Source organism: Caretta caretta, chromosome 1 (assembly GCF_965140235.1).
Source record: "Caretta caretta isolate rCarCar2 chromosome 1, rCarCar1.hap1, whole genome shotgun sequence".
Taxonomy (NCBI): domain Eukaryota; kingdom Metazoa; phylum Chordata; order Testudines; family Cheloniidae; genus Caretta; species Caretta caretta.
The window spans coordinates 271,920,073-271,938,025 of NC_134206.1; the positions used below are offsets into that span (position 1 = coordinate 271,920,073).

The following is a 17,953-nucleotide window of genomic DNA, read 5'->3' on the forward strand; positions in this document are numbered from 1 at the left end:
GATTTGATAGCTGCTTTCAACTACCTGAAAGGGGGTTCCAAAGAGGATGGCTCTAGACTGTTCTCAATGGTAGCAGATGACAGAACGAGGAGTAATGGTCTCAAGCTGCAGTGGGGGAGGTTTAGATTGGATATTAGGAAAAACTTTTTCACTAAGAGGGTGGTGAAACACTGGAATGCGTTACCTAGGGAGGTGGTAGAATCTCCTTCCTTAGAGGTTTTTAAGGTCAGGCTTGACAAAGCCCTGGCTGGGATGATTTAACTGGGAATTGGTCCTGCTTTGAGCAGGGGGTTGGACTAGATGACCTTCTGGGGTCCCTTCCAACCCTTATATTCTATGATTCTATGACATTGGGTTTCAGGGACTAAGAGCTGTTGCCTGAATACTGTGTACACAGGATGTATTATTGCAACATCTACATAAATTACTTGTCCTGTTTTCATATTTCAAAATCTCAAATAATTACTGAATCACATTTAAGAACTTAGTTTGCTTTTAGATTTAAGTTGTGAACAAGAAAGTCTCCCAACACCCAGGCAGTCAGCATTCTGGTTTGTCTGGCTTCTTTTACTAGAGGTTTTCTACAAAATGGCCCTTATGAAAGAAAATCCCTTCAAAAAGTGATTCAGTTTCAATTAGAGGCGGCATTATAAAAATCTTAATTTGAAATTATGTCCAAGAATTAAATATATTGTAGACATAAATTTCAAACTTTTGAACTGAGTTGATATCAGGAATTTGAAGTTTCTTAGTTTAGTGATTCCCAAGTGGTTGTCTTCAGAGATGGCTAGTTTCAAAGGAGCAGATGTTTCCAGCTGCTTTTATAAGTGGCCAGAACTTTACAAAGAAGTACCTGGACTTAAGGGAGTACTTAAGGGAGCCCTGTTAAAATTGTTAAAAAAAGTTCCCTCTGCAGATGCTGCTGCAAAACATAGTAGTGGGGACTAGAATATCCAACCACTAGCAGAAGATCAAGGTGGCTGGGCAGCACTTTTAGGGTGAAGGAAGCCCTATGCTGATCTTAAAAGGGTCAGCTGTGTCACCAGATTTGCTCATTACGGAATGCTTATCCATTAGCTAGCATAAAGCTTTGTAAATGTGTTCCGCAAGTTATATTGTTCGTCCCAATGCCACTGACTTTTTTTTAATATCAGAACCCTGTCCCTTAAAACTATTGTGGCACCCATGACAGTCAAGTTCTCACAAAAATAAGTCACTTATGTTTCTTAAAGAGCTTGTTTTGATCAAAATGCCAGTTTAAAGACAGGAGTGAAATGATTCAATTTTATATCCGACACTATTCTGTGGTAGAAATAGAAGTTTTCCCCTCCTCCCCATCTCTTAACAAGGAGAGAGATTTTAAACTCATTAAAAGTTCTTACTCAAGACAATCTTAATAGAATTTTAAGTTTTAGAATAGTTTAGTGTTTACTCCTGGAATGTTTAGTAAACAAAGGAAGTCTTTGGGAGAATGTGCCTAGATTTGAAGTTTAAGGGTATTTACAAAACTCACTTACCCAAAGGTTAGAAAAGAATGGTTGTTTACCTTACAGTTACCATGGTTCTGAGTTGTCCACACAGACTCATGTACCATGTGCACACAAGAATGGATTCTTTTGAATAGCAATGTCTTGGAGCAGTGCTTGGGCCCTGGATACCCTCATGACCCCCAGTGCTGAGGGTATAAGGGGTGGGGAAGCCTCAACACCTCAGTTCTTTTGCCAATGAAGAATCCCAAGTTAGCAGGGAAAGAGGATGGGTCATGGAATTTGTATGGTCAACACATCTTAAAGAATAAGAGTTACTGTAAGGTAAATAACTTGTTCTTTTGAGTGATTGTCCTCACAGTATCCTGTTCCTGGAGGTGGGTAAGAGTCCTACCTATAGATTGGAGGACCACCCTTCTGAAGCTTGCATCTGATCCAGAGGCCTGCACCAAGGTATGGACGTAGGGTGGTAGAAGCTTGGAGTGGAGTGAACTCCAAGTTGATGCCCTATAAATTTCAGTCAAGGACATTGTTCAAGGTGGCAGCAGTAGTCACCTGGGCTTGAGTCGAATCAGACTTAATGTGTCCAAGGGAATTTCTTAGACAGCAGGCACTTGTGCAGTCCAAAACCCATTTCGACAGCATCTGCACGGCTAGGAGTTTGTCCTCATCTTCTGCGAATGTGACAAATAGCTTTGGCAAGATCCTAGGTTGGCAAAAGGACAATGCTCTAACTACATCAGCACAAGCAGCTTTCAGTGAAGAACACTGTTTGGGAAGAGAAACTGGCAGAAGAACAGGATGAATATGAAAGTCTGATACATTCATAGGCAGGAATTTCAGATACTACCTCACAGCAACCTTTACTTGTTTAAGAAGGAGCCTTCCACATAAGAGCCCGGATTTCCTATTCTTCTGGCCAACGGCGCATTAGGAAGGTAGTCTTCATGGAGAGGTAGCCATGGGCTCAAAGGGAGGACCCATTAAGCCAGCTAGTGTGACAGAGATCCTACCGAACAGGGGAATCCAACTGGTTGAAAGACATGGGTCAGTCCTTAAAGAAACCTCATTATAGCTTTTGTTTTAAAGAAACATTATACAGAATAATCATCAGATCCTTCTATTTGACAAGGTGTTACCATATGGGAAATGACTGCCTAGGAAGGAGTGCTGTGGAAAGGGATCTGGGGGTCACAGTGGATCACAAGCTAAATAGGAGTTACGAGTGTAATACTTTTGCAAAAAAAGCAAACATTCTGGGATGTATTAGCAGGAGTATTGCAAGCAAGACATGGGAAGTAATTCTTCCCCTCTACTCTGATTAGGCCTCAACTGGAGTAGTGTGTGCAGTTCTGGGCGCCACATTTTAGGAAAGATGTGGACAAGTTGGAGAAAGTCCAAAGAAGAGCAACAAAAATGATTAAAGGTCTAGAAAACATGACTTATGAAGGAAGATTGAAAAAAATTGGGTTTGTTTAGTCTAGAGCAGAGAAGACAGAGGGGACAGGATAAGCTTTCAAGTACATAAAAGGTTGTTACAAGGAGGAGGGAGAAAAATTGTTGTTCTTAACCTCTGAGGATAGGACAAGAAGCAATGGGCTTAAATTGGAGCAAGGGCAGTTTAGGTTGGACATTAGGAAAAACTTAACTGTCAGAGTGGTTAAACACTGGAATAAATTGCCTAGGGAGGTTGTGGAATCTCCATCATCGGGAATTTTTAAGAGCAGCTTGGACAAATACCTGTCAGGGATGGTCTAGATAATACCTAGTCCTGCCTTGAGTGCAGGGGACTGGACTAGATGACCTCTCAAGCATAACATGTCAATTTAATAAAATCACTTAAATGTGTATAGGTAGAGATTTCACTTAATAGACCAGGCATGTCTACGAAATATTAATATTTCGAAGAAATTAGATAGGTATACTTTTCTTGCAGGTGAGTGTACTTAAGGGTATTCATAAAAGATACCCAAATATCAGAGTACTTATCTGTTTATTTTGGAAGCCTACTTTATGACATATGGTTTGACATTTCAAGGGGCCCCAATAGAGCCAATGTTGATAGGAGCACTGTGGGAGTGGGGACGTGTAGACCAGCTTGATGGTGCTCTTCTGAACTCTGAAAAATGATAGGATTCCTTCCTCCATTGTGTAGCCATGTCCCACTGTGCTATCCTCAGTGGAGATGGGTCATATTTCAATGACGATTGTCTGCTGTGCTCCCTGGGAGGCAAAGGCAGCAAAATCCTCCTCCATAAGCGGGGCATCCCATTCAGGTGTCTTGTTCTCAGTCAGATCTATGGCTGGTTCTGATCAGTCATGAGGGACCTGTCTATCTACTGATTGCCTCTAAGTCTGTCCAGGATTGGAGACTCTGGTACTGTTCCTACAGCTAAGTCTGCTGGTGTGTAGAACTGTCAGTGCAGATAAGACTGTTGGTACCAAACACACTGCCAGCTCTTGAGTGGTCAATGCCAAAGTTTTCCACAGCACTGCATTCATCAGCACACCACCACCCAGAGCTAGTGTAGGGTCAGCCACCTGAATGGTACCAGTAGCAGTGTGGTGCTTGTTGTGGAAAGCTACCATCTTTTGTACAAATTTTGCCTTGGAGCTTAGGCAAGACTCAGCCTTGAAGCCCTGACACATGGGAGCTTTAGGAGGGGCTGCGTAGCGAAAACTAGGTCCTTCCCTGATCCTTGGAGGGGTGCTCTTTACCTCCCGTCTCCTGGGGAAAATCAGAGCATAGGAGCAAGGTTTCTGAATGTGCCTCAAATTTGGGGTGACATCATGACTCACTGGACAAATGAGAGAGATAGGAAGGTGGCCTCTTCAGTTGCTTACTGGAATCAGATGCTTGCGTGAACGTTTAAGTTTCCATCTGACTTTTCTTGCCCTCAGGGTGTGCTCTGAAGTTCTGCACACTGAACAGTGCTCAGCACATGTCCCCCTCCCAAGCATGAGGCACCTCAAGTGTGTCATTGTTATGCACCTCGCAATACAGCAGTGCCTATTTTAAATCCTGTAGACTTGCTTTTGCCCATTTATACCTATATGCAGGGAGTCGAGCCCTTGCACAGAAGGTGGAGGTGGTAAGAAAACCCATCTATACCTTGAACCTCACTAACTACAATAAAAACTTTACAAATGGGTCTAAACTAACTTATTCTAATAATTAACAGTTCATAGATAACAAAAAGGTCTAACTATACTGTCAGCTACGGTGGCTGCAAAAGCTCCTGCATGGTCCCAATGGACACTATTCAAAATCTGATTTTGCACGTATGAGGGTGCATGCACAACCACAGTGTAGTCTGTGTGGACAATCACTTGAACTTTTTCATGCATAAATATTTAGTCATTAATTTGTGCCTCTACTTTTTTTAAATTTTAGTTCATAGCAAATATTTCATGACTAAAAGCAGTGTTTGTCATGATCTCCTTGATATTTCAGTATGAATGGTGAGCAACACCAAGTATTTAAGTGTTCCTTTAGCTAATACGTGAGCTGTTCAAATCTATAATTTTACTTGCAAGATCGTGGTTTGTTCATTCAGTTATTCCCAAATCCAAGCTATACAAGAATCCTAGAGAACTATTTAATGAAAAACAGCTTAGAAGTATATTTTAGTATGAATTTCAGGATTTCATGTAAAACCGAAAGGAGTCCAATATAGGTTACAAAACCTTATTCAAAAGGCTCTTTCCAAATACTCAGACACTTACTAAATTATAAGATGCTTCAGAAGAGGAGACTTCAGGCTGGGATTTTCAAATAAGCTTAAGGCCTTGTCTACAGTAGGAAGGGTTTGCTGGTGTCACTTACACCAGTTCACCTTCCCCTAAACAAAATAGACTCAGCCAAATGACCTTTTTGCTGATATGCTGCTTTTATACTAGGACTTTCATTAGGGGTTTGATACACCCCTCCCTCTCCCCACCAGACATAACTATGCCAGCAAACCTTGAGTAGAGAAGGCTTGAGCATCTCTGCTATGAAAGATCATAAATTCCCTCCTGACAAGGTTACCTGATCTATATACATCAACTGCTGAAGAAACTGAGACCAGTCAACTAGTTAGTGAGCCAACAGACTGATACCCAACTCAAACTCATTAATTCGTTTTGGCTTTCTTTTCTGGATCAACCAAGATAAATCAGAGCTGGGAACAAGCATGTCAGCACAAAAGCTGTTGACATGTTACTTAGGACAATTTTATGGCAACTCTTCAACATTAAGAGAAAGGGGAAATGATTCATCTAAAGGGCTCAGTCAGTGATACTTTGTAATATATTACTGGCATCCAGCACCAGGCTTCAGTTAAGGATGTTCTGCATAAGCAATACTACAAGTTGGACTGATCAATATTGAATACCTTTATGCTTATTGGGTAAGCTTCTATTAAATCCTAAACGGACAATATGCTCCTGAAGATAAGTGAACAGGTTTCTCTCAAGATAAACATTAGGTGGCATTCTATTTGATTTCTTGATTTCCACTGAACAACAAGTGTCAAGCTACTATGCAAATAGTGGTTTAATAGGTTGTGTTAAGTAGCTATAGGTAGCTTCTTTGAAGAACTGAATTAAAGAGCATTTCCTCGTTCTAATTTTGAGGAAAGGCCAGGAATATACACTAGAAGGTTCTAGTAAAACCCACTCTTAAGAGAGCTTCTATTTGAGCAACTAACCAGGACTGGATTAAGTAGGATAAGCAGTCAGAAACCACCTGATTTTTTTTTTTGTTATAGTCCATCTCCAGGGCTCTTCTAGTTTGCCTAAAGAGAAGTGTAGTTTTTGTTGGAAGCTGTCTACTAGTTACAACAGAAAAGGTGAGAATTAAGATGAATTGTTTGTGGTTTTCCTTGTAGAATAAATAGTTCTTTGCTTGTCCAAGTCACAGCATTGCTTGAAGTATGAAAATAAGCACATATTTTCATGCCCTGGAATATGAGAACTTGATTTTGTTTACATGACCTTTGCCTTAAATTGCCACCCCCCACACTTTGTTTCAAGCATATGAAGGTAAGATTTAAATGTTAGGGAGGATCAAAGTAGTTTATGCTTTGTCCTAGGAGGCAAGGTAAGAACTACACTTCTGGAGTGTGAACTCCTACTCTAATCCATCAGTTGAATCACAACCCTTCAGCCACTTTACTGCTGCCCAATATATAGTTTTCTTTTTGCCACCATATGCATATTGGTGGCAAAGTCTTGGTTGTAAAAAAACAGCTGTGCTGTAAACTATTTAAAAAATAGTTATTCCTGCATGTGAACAGAATTTTGTTTCTACAGTTGCAATAGCAAGTTAGAGCCTTTATTCAGGTTTTGGGAGCCAAACAGTGTTAGCTTGTTACTCCTATGCAGGATAGGACTGTCAAGTCACGGCTTTGAAATACCTGATGCAGGAAAGACATTGCTTTATCAGATTTTATGCATTCCCAAATATTGGTAGCTTTTAACATGCATCTAAATTGGAAGATAAATTCAGTTTTAGCCTGTAATCTTTCAGGCCTAGGAGTCATAAGCCATCAGCTGATTTATACATATATTGCAGTGTCAGGCAACAATGCTAACCGTCTTACCTCCTGCTTCCTCTAGGTGGAGCAAAACACATGCTGTAGTTATCTAGTTTAGTGAAGCGAACTCCTGTATATTTTATAACACAGTTACAAGCTTTGAAGTTTGATTTTGTGAGCTGAAATTAAGATGGCATCCAAGCTTTGCCAGATTTATATTCCAAAGACACTGAATAACCAAGCAGTAAATTACTTTCTGATATGACACTATTCTTGCACGCTCATATAAAGTAAAATCCAATGAGTTTCTCCTGCAGGGAACACAATTGCTGCAAATAATGAAGAACTGCAGTCAGTAGATATCATACATACTGCAGAACACTTTTTAGGAAAAGTTTTTGTAGGTACTTATGTATCCCTCCACCACTTGTGTTTCATTATTTTCCATGTATTTAAGAATTGCTGGAGTGAGTTTCCTAGTCTAAATTAATCCCCCTATGAAAGTTCTCTCAGACATGGGACTACCAATATGTTAAATTTCTGCAGAAGGTCATGTGTGGGGGGGGGGGGGGGGAGGAGGAGAAGATGGGGAGGAGTCAGGTGCTTACAGCTAATAGAGATTAATATAATTATAGATCTCTATCCTTATATTCAATCTTCTACAATGCCAAGACTCACTTTGTTTCAGGTACTCTTATTTAAGTTTGCTGAGAGACAGGGCCTGGTCCTTTCAGCTGGCCAATCCTTCACTACTTTTGGAGACCCTTCCCTTTTGCAATCACAGACTGTTTTATTTCCATCCTCCATACTTTATTAATCAAGGGCTTCATCCTTTAAGTGAAACCCTTAATTACTGGAGTGGCTTGCCAAGGCCTCTTCCTTAACCCAGATTTTTTTTAAAGTGCTGTTTAAGAGGTTTTGCATTCCTTTTTAAGTATACTCAGATGCCTCATTATATAGATATCTGTACAAGGACATACAAAGTTTCTTTCCTCTAAACGCAAACTACAATAGAAAACTCAAGGTGTCAAGGGATCTTAAAGATTGTTACTTGCTTTTATCAGCAGATGAAGCCATCCTTTAAGGCTAGTTTTACGCTATAAAAAAGCAATAATTAAACCTGGAATAAGAGTGTGATTTAAAATGTAAATTAATTTAATTGAAGCCCAGATTAAACATTTGCTTACAATACCTAAATATTTTAAATCTGTGGCTTTTATGATTTTAAATAAAAGGTTGAAAGAATGCCAGTGCAGACTGCAGTCTTTCACACATAGGCAGAAAGCTTACTAAAGAAGCCAGCTAGTTTCTACTTCTGTTCACGAGATACACGCAGCAAGGGTTAGGAAAATGAATATGCAGCAATACAGTTACCAGTACCTCTCAAACTTGTTCTCTAGAATCTCAGTATTCATTTAAAATAAAGCTAGCTACCATAGTCGAAAAAAAGCATAAAAACAAACTAGTTTAGCCAATGGAGAGATGTTTTGGTGAGTCTACAGAGAGCTTGGAACAGTTTAGAATTGTGAACTGCCCCCCTTCCTCCTCAGTAAGATATATTACCTTGTGTTTTGGATATGTTATTATTTGTTCTAGAAATCTCTCCTCCATTTCCTCCTGATTTGAGGATCTACAGAAATCCCTTACCAGGACGTCATCCCTGTATTTTTCCCTTTCATGGTCAACCAGGGACTTCACTGGTCACCTCCTTCTGGAGGTCAGAACAAATGCATATTTTTTTTATGTACAACGCAATACCTTCTTTTTAACCTGACTGTCCTTCCTGAAGTTATAACCCTCTATACCAATATTCCAGTCGTGAGATTTATTAGTTCATGACACTTTCACTTTAAGTTTAATTATACACATTTCACTTTACTGCAGTTGATCATTGATGTATTTTATTTTAGCTAGAAACTAGCAATGCAAATCTAGTTGTGAAGTAGCTATCAAAAATTAAGTACGATATTCTTGAAGTAGTTCTGCAGACTAAAGATACAGATGAAGCCTGTAACTGTGTTTAGATAGTATTTTTAACTAGTTTGCCTAAGAACAATATTTAAAACTTGAGTAGCAGTTTACTTAAAGAAAATCCTCATTTGCTTTAAGTGTCAAGCTACTGAAAGGAACTGTTTGTTCATCAAAACTTAGACATCTAAAGCTGGCTTTAGAAGAAAAATGTGGGTTGTTCCCGTCTTGCTTTATTGATGGATAATGGCCAGAAGCACTATTTTTACCGTTGAAATATCAAGTCTCTTCTTTAAGAATTACCACGATTGGTGTTCACCACATGCCACTTGTAAATTGTTTAACTTACTATATATGATCTTGAAGAAATGTTGTGGTGCAACGTTTTTAGCAGCTGTGCACGTCAACAAAATATTCACTGCCAGAACCTTTTACAAAAATTTTAGGTACTAAGCTACTGCCTATATAGTGTTCTCACACAAGTATACAAACATTACATGATGCCAAAACATTAGATTTTCTTGTAGTACTAAAACAGAAACTTAGCCCTCAAATGAAGAGGCAGAGGTTAACTATTAAAATATTTTCTCAATACTTTGTCAGGAGTTTGAGTCAGATTATTTTAAACTGAGGAACACACTAAGAATCCCTTTCCTTCCAACTACTCAGGTCTCGTTACTTGATTTAAGAGACCTACTAGTCCTCTAGTAGTCCATAACATCTTACAGGTAAGACTGAAAAATCTGAAATCAAGGTAAAAATAATCAGAAAGGGTTTTTTCCCACCACGATCTTGCAGGCTTCTTTATAACTCTTCAGGAAAAAAAAGGAACCCCCCCTTTTACTCTTTGCATGTCACATTCTTTAAGAATTTACTATAACATCTGCAAAATCCAGGTTTCAATCTAATCTAAATATTGACTATAACCTATTTCCAGAGCAACATATTCTGATCATTTATTTTATGACTCATCTCATTTTGAATCCAAATTAAGTCTATGAAATAGGATAAGCTATAAATTCTTTGGAGTTTGTGGATCATTTGAATTTTGGCAAATTAAACTGTGAAAAGTCGCTGAAGTTCCTTTTAAAAAAGGAAAAAGGATCCTTATCTGAATATGAGTGGGATTGTTAAATCTAGGTTTACCTCTTCATAAACCTCTCGGACTGCAGCACCTCCTGGTTCCTCCTCTGGCTCCATTCCTCCACCTGGTACAATCCACTGATCTGGGTACCGACTACTACTCACTAACAGCACCTGAAAGGTCAAAATACACACATTTAAGCAGTCATTTGAAAATAATCTGATTGGAGAGTCTGAAGGCTACTGACCATTTTCCTACAGTGTACTTTTTCATGCCAGATGGATTACAGCTTTCAAAAACGTAAATCAAAATAAATAACCTGCACCTAGATTTACATGTGAAGTACTAACTCTTATTAAAAATCTTGAGATTAATGAAGGTTAAGAGTCAAGGTCCTCAGTCGTATATTCACCTCCCTGCACTTGTTTAAATAGGGCATTTTCTTACATCATATTGGTGAGAACTTTCCTGACTGTTGTACAATGAAATATATCAAGTTGATTTAGAGGGACACCTTTCTAGACGGCTGATAACGAGGCTTTTGTAAAAAGTCCAAACAAGTAGAATTGTCAAAAATATAAAGTTTAAACTAGATATTTCCCTGCAATTTTTACAATATTTACTTTGCATGATTTAATGATGCAACTTCACTGGAACTTGTTGTTCAAGTTAGAGAAATACAAAAAGCAAGAATCAAAAACAAGTTAATTATAAAAATGTTTTCAAAATGTACTAATCCGTTATTAGTAAATTAGGAAAAAACCTATTTAAAATGTGTTTTGTCTTCATGTTTAGCCATCTATTTTGCATTAAAATTGGAAAGGACATTTTGGGCAGAAAGGTATAACAGACCTTTAATAAAACTAGTATAGTGCTTAGGACCCCAAGTCAGAGTGGGACTCCACTGTGCTACGCAGCGTACAAAGAGGGTAAAGATGGCTTCTCGCCCAAGGAGCTTTCTTGTATAACTGTTGCCACAATAGAATTTTAGCATTGTGCAGTTCTCACCATTAGCCAGCCATTGCAGTTTAAAATACTTATTTTACCATTTATCCAAGAATGTAGTGAAGTTAAAGGTTACATTGGATAGTTTTATATAAAAGTCAAATATGGTAAGGAGGACCATGAAAACGGAACTCTGATGGAAAGAGCATCTGGAGTTAGTAAAAGATTACCTGCATTTGCGGTCATTTCCACTCTGACTAGTAGATTCTATCTATAGTAGTTTAGTAGGAAGCTTCTTGGAAGTTAGCACAAGATAGCTTATGTAACCACTTTTCTCCTTGGGAAATACATTTTCCTTTAAGGATGGAAAGGAATACAAACATGTACTATAAGTGAGCTATTTGCAGAAATGAAGCCAATAAGTGCAAAACACAAATTATGTTCTATTGAAAATTCAGATCCACTACATATTGCTCAGTTTAGCTATGCTAGATGTTTGGATGATCACATTTGGCCTTACTGGGAGATTGGCCCAGGGAGAGGAGGGGCGCAGAGACATTTTACAGAACAAAAATAAATCAGTAAGGAGTTCTTAATTATATATTATTCTAGAAAATATGCAATTACTATCCAATTGCAATAAAGTTAAACAGAACAATTTAACAACCTAAGGCTGGGATATGGGGTGTTTTGTACTCTCGGGGGGAAAGGGGGGCGGCGGCTGGGAGAGAGCTTGTTTTAATTTCACATACATACCAGTGTTACCACCAATGGTGGACATTTTCCCCCACTATCACTCAAGTGATTTTTAGACAGAACTGGCTTCTATTTTAATACTTTGTCAAAGACAAAAGTCCTAATTTGTGGAGACAGTTACAGCACTATAATACTCTGCAGTATCTCCTATGGTCCAGTTATTGGTGGTATAGTAGAACTAAGTTGGACTCTCACAGCAGGGAAGGAAACCCACTGCTTACTGGGCCTCTGAAGTGAACTCAGTCTCTTGTATAGAAGGCCAGAACACGGACCACAGGATCACCCCACATATTTTACAACCTACTTTTGTTAGCATAGCTGTTTAAAACCTAAAACTACTAGTAATAGAGATTACTATGGCTCATGGAGTTGCCTATATGGATCCATACTCTATACCCCTAATTTCTTCCTACTAAATCAATAATCTATTATAAGAGACTATGGGGAAGGAGATATAGAATAAACATAGGGAGTCTTCAAAAATCAGTTATGTTAATTAAATGTAAGAGCATTACCTGCGAGGTTCCCAGACAAGATGATTACAAAGTAGTCTTTAACCCAGGGAGGAGAGTGTGAAGACCCACTGAACAATGATTGTGGAACTGCTCTCCTATTCAAGTATCTGCTCTACAAGCTAATTACAAGGGGTAATGCTGTGTAAATATATCAGTATAAATCCAGGTAGCCTATTTGCCTCTCTGGGGAAAAGATGTGTTTTAAGAAGATGGCTAAAATGCTGTCCTAGCAAGGGTCAGTATTTACTCTTGGAGGAAGTCTGCACACTATTATAAAATATGCAGAATTTTAATTGTCAGAATACTACAATCATACCAGTTTCAATTATTTTGGTAATTTATTCCAAAATAAATGTCAACAAGTATGTCTGTACCAATACAAACAAAGAAAAAAAGATTCCCCCCAGGAGTAAAGAATTAAAGAAACCCCCTACAACAACCCAGTTCCAGTTCCTCTTATGCTTTTTGTTGGGTGCCTCAGTCTGGGCATGTCACAAATGCCACCTGGGCACATGTGCGTGTGTGTGTGGGGGGGAACTATGCCCCTGTGGTCTCAGACACACCCCTCCCACCCCCAGAGCCTAAGCTGTGAGGCATCCCCTGGTTCAGACATCCACACTCCCTCCTCCCCAGAGCCCAGGGATCTCGAGAGCATGCAAGAGAGAAACAGCCTGATGTTGGGTCCTGAGCTTGTATAAAGCCACCTCCTTCCTTCAGGACATGCTGGAAGCCACAGCTGCCCAGAACCCTCCAGCTCCCTCTCCCTGACAGAGTCCTGTATTTGCAAGCCAGAGAGCCAGGCTCTGCTGGGTCCAGCGGTTCCCACTGGTGCCCAGCAGCTCTGTGGCACCAATTCTGCAGGGAAAAATTAATTCTGCACAGAACTTTAATTCTGTGAAAATTCATTGCACAGTGGCACATAATTCCCCCAGGAGTAAGTCTTACTGAAACTGTTGAAGCTACCTTAGAACAGATGGGGTAGGAGCTGGAAAGGAACAGTGGCAGATTACCAAGCTGCTCCTACAGCCAGGTACCTCTGTGCTTTCATTAGTTAATGCTAAAGTTAACACTGAGATGGAGTCATTCACAATATTTGTCTTAAGGCTGTAGATTCATGCAGACATCAGTGTGTTAGTTTACCATTATTCTATCAGGAATGCCTTTATTTGCATTTGAGATTTTGCAACCACAAGAGCCACAGTCACATAAGTTTTCTTTTTCTTTAAGCACAAGATAGAATCTCCCAGAAAGAGTACCAGCCCACACTAGACAGTTTTACCTCCTGGGCTTCTCAATGTGCTCAAGCAACCTAGTGATACCCTTGGTCTCAAGCAAGAAGTCAGTCTTCACCACTTAGTGTCTAGGAGAAAGCCAACTCACATCAAGTGCTACAAATCTAAGACTTTGGAAATTTCATGTATTACAAAATGTTCTCTATACTTTAATATTGCAGCCTAGTCTCCTCCCCTGGTCTCAAGTGGTGTGTGGGAGAAAGACAGTATGGTTAGATTAATATAAAGAGGCTTTGCTAAGAGCTTTGAGGTCAGAGCAGCATCTTATCTTTATAGAAGACACTGATGCATCAGCATGGAGAATGGAAAAGGAGTATGCATCAGCTTGGACAGTCTAATAGGAATGAAGACTGAAAAAAAACATCTTAGCAGATAAGTGGTGCCACTGATTTGGTTTGCACTACATGCAAGTTCCAGAACAGGGACAACTCCTGAAAATGACAGACACATGCCTTTTGAAAGTCTCAACACTAACAAGGAGAGATCAAAGATTCCTGTACTAGTGAGACTGAAGACAGAAATTTGAAGCCAGGTGTGCACTCAAGCCCAGGAAGAGAATAGACTGCAGCAAAGCAGGCAGTCCAGAATAAAGGGAATGAATGGAAAACTGGAGCGAAGCATATCCTTTATCTTGTCGAGATGAAAGGAAATTTAATAGAAGGTTTTCTGCTTTCTAACACCATTTTCTGGACTTCTCAGAAGAATATGTCCAAGTTGCTGAACTAGTCAGCAACCAGACTGTTGTACTCTGGTACCTCTAGTTGGGATGCAGGATCTAGCTGAAGAAAGTCTCTCAAAGACTGCTTGAATTGAAGAATGATGAAAAGTCAGATCTTTGTCATTCATTATACAGATAATTCCAAAAGTTCAGCAAGTCACCTTTAAGAGTTCATGGAAACTTGAAATCAGATGGAAAGACTAAGTTTGGGGACAACCCTCCAGAAACTGAAGATGGCAACAGCTCTTCTAAATGCAGCTACTAGTTGTTCAGAGAATGGACAACCTTTATAAGGACACCTGAGATGCATGAGTCCTTACAGAAGCTCAAATGAAGATTTAACTGGAGGCAATTCTTCTGTGACACTGGGGAATCTTTTGCTTTTCTGGACCTCAAACTGCTTAGCCTGTATTGCCAATCAGGTCAAGGAGCTCACAGTATCTCAATTTTGAAATCCAAGGGCTAACAAATACTGTAAGTGGCACATCGCTTTACCCAAATACAGGTGCATAGTGTTTTTTCTAGGATCTCTCTCAAAATCAGATCCCCATCATGATTAAGGGTGAGGTTGACTAATCCTCTGGGTCTTTCAATCTGATCTTTGTGAACTAAATAGAAGATGTATGGAAAGGGCAAATAAGAGTGCCCTCTCCTGAGGACAGCACAGGAAGAAATTGCCATATGGAAAGGCAATAAAAAGACCACCACCACAGATGCGAGAGACATTTTGAATCACCAAATCTGATGGTGTAGACGCATCCAGCAGTGAAAACTGCCTATCAAGATTATATCCAAAAGCAAGGCATCAGATTCTGGTCACTAAATGAGTCCCTCAACCCTGCCTCCTCCCCAACACCAAGCTTTCAGTGTGGAAGCAGTTACTATGTTGGAAAGAATCACGAGACTCATGACTTTTTACCCCTTCTCCCTTGGTTCCAAAGAATAATGGTGTCAGAACAGCATCACTTGAAGGCACCTCAAAGTTGCTGTGAAGACTTTACAGCGATGCTGATATAGTGCTCAATGGCAGCATTTACCTCTTCTAAAACCATTAAGAGAATATTTGGGGAATGGGAAAGTTGTACCTGAGAATTCTCTAGAATATTCTTATGTACTGGAACTTGCTTTACAGGACCTTGAGACCCCCAACATCAAGGCTTCTCTGGCTGTAGAGTGTTTGATTGCTGATGCTGGACTCAACATCAAGGTCTGTTCCAGATCAGTGCCTTCCATGTAGGCAATAAGACCTGCATTGCCACCTCCTACAAATTGTTCTTGAGAGCTATGCTCATGCTCCACATATGAATTTGGAGAAGCTCAGGCACATGAGTAGAATTTGGAATTGTATATTTCCAAGGCAGAGCAAACACCAGGAGTATTCATGTCATCAGCATGTGCTAATGCAGGGGGACATAGCTTGAAGACTGTCTCCACCATCCCCCAAACAAGGAAGCAGACCCACAACAACAAGTGGACAACCATAAAGACTGAAGAAAACAGCCAAACAAGGCCCCCAAAGCAGAAGACCTTACTTACTTAACTGAAAGCCCAGAGTAGTTTCCTAGCAGACAAAAACCGAGTTAAGCAATGGTCATCACCAAGATTCTGCTCAATGCTTATATATTAAGGCTGATTCCCCTTATATCCTTTGGTATGGGTGTATAGGCAGGGTGCATACATACATGGCGCTATTCAGAAAGTTTAGCGCTTGTAACCTGAGGGCATGTATATTTCCTTGAGTAGGATCCACTTAAACAATGCTCAAAGAGCAACATTAAAACCTTACAAGAGGATTAAATGCTAAGCACAGCTGATATTCCACATAACATGAACATTACACAACTTCATGCTGATCAAACTAGCGTTCATTGGAGTCTCAGGCTCATTAAGGTCAGAAGGGACCATTATGATAGTCTAGTCTGACCTCCTGCACAACGCAGGAATCTCACCCACCCCCTCCTGCAATAAACCTCTCACCTATGTCTGAGCTATTGAAGTCCTCAAATCATGGTTTAACGACTTTGAGGTGCAGAGAATCCTCCAGCAAGTGACCCATGTCCCATGTTGCAGAGGAAGGTGAAAAACCCCCAGGGCCTCTGCCAATCTGCCCTGGAGAAAAATTCCTTCCTGACCCCAAATATGGCGATCAGCTGAACCCTGAGCATGTGGGCAAGATTCACCAGCCAGATACCCAGGAAAGAATTTTCTGTAGTAACTCAGATCCCACCCCATCTAACATCCCATCACAGGCCATTGGGCCTATTTACCATGAATAGTTAAAGATCAAACTGCCAAAATCCTATTATCCCCTCATACCACCTCCTCCATAAATGTATCGAGTTTAATCTTGAAGCCAGATATATCTTTTGCCCCCACTGCTTCCCTTGGAAGGCTGTTCCAGAACTTCACTCCTCTAATGGTTAGAAACCTTTGTCTAATTTCAAGTCTAAACTTCCTGATGGCCAGTTTATATCCATTTGTTCTTGTGTCCACATTGGTACTGAGCTTAAATAATTCCTCTCCCTCTCCGGTATTTATCCCTCTGTTATAGAGAGCAATCATATCTCCCCTCAACCTTTTTAGTTAGGCTAAACAAGCCAAGCTCCTTGAGTCTCCTCTCATAAGAGAAGTTTTCCATTCCTCGGATCATCCTAGTAGCCATTCTTTGTACCTGTTCCAGTTTGAATTCATCTTAAACATGGGAGACTAGAACTGCACACAGTATTCCAGGTGAGGTCTCACCAGTGCCTTGTATAATGGTACTAAAACCTCCTTATCTCTACTGGAAATACCTTGTCTGATGCATCCCAAGACCACATTAGCCTTTTTCACAGCCATATCACATTGGCGGCTCATAGTCATCCTATGGTCAACCAATACTCCAAGGTCCTTCTCCTCCTCTGTTACTTCTAATTGATGCGTCCCCAGCTTATACCTAAAATGCTTGTTATTAATCCCTAAATGCATGACCTTACACTTTTCACTATTAAATTTCATCCTATTACTATTACTCCAGTTTACAAGGTCATCCAGATCCTCCTGTATGATATCCCAGTCCTTCTCTAAATTGGCAATACCTCCCAGCTTTATATCATCCACAAACTTTATTAGCACACTCCCACTTTTTGTGCCGAGGTCAGTAATAAAAAGATTAAATAACATTGGTCCCAAAACCGATCCCTGAGGGACTTCACTGGTAACCTCCCTCCAGCCTGACAGTTCAGTAGGACCCGCTGTAGTCTCCCTTTTAACCAATTCCTTATCCACCTTTCAATTTTCATATTGATTCCCATCTTTTTCAATTTAACGAATAATTCCCCATGTGGCACTGTATCAAACGCCTTACTGAAATCTAGGTAAATTAGATCCACTGCATTTCCTTTGTCAAAAAAAAAAAATCTGTTACTTTCTCAAAGAAGGAGATCAGGTTGTTTGGCACGATCTACCTTTTGTAAAACCATGTTGTATTTTGTCCCATTTATCATTGACCTCAATGTCCTTAACTTTCTCCTTCAAAATTTTTTCCAAGACCTTTCATTCTATAGGTGTCCAACAGGCCTGTAGTTACCCAGATCACGTTTTTTCCCTCCTTTCTTAAAAATAGGAACTATGTTAGCAATTCTCCAGTCATATGGTACAACCCCTAAGTTTACAGATTCATTAAAAGTT

The 17,953-nt window shown here is 39.9% G+C and overlaps 1 protein-coding gene across 3 annotated transcripts in view; it reads right to left on the reverse strand.

The window, feature by feature from the left end:
• NUDT4 (nudix hydrolase 4) overlaps positions 1–17,953 on the reverse strand; it is a 55,112-nt gene that overhangs the window by 23,383 nt on the left and 13,776 nt on the right. For all 3 annotated transcript variants that reach the window (XM_048835594.2, XM_048835590.2, XM_048835593.2), the window contains exon 2: positions 10,121–10,231. In XM_048835594.2, the coding sequence (XP_048691551.1) occupies positions 10,121–10,231 (111 nt within the window). The remainder of the gene's footprint in view (positions 1–10,120; positions 10,232–17,953) is intronic.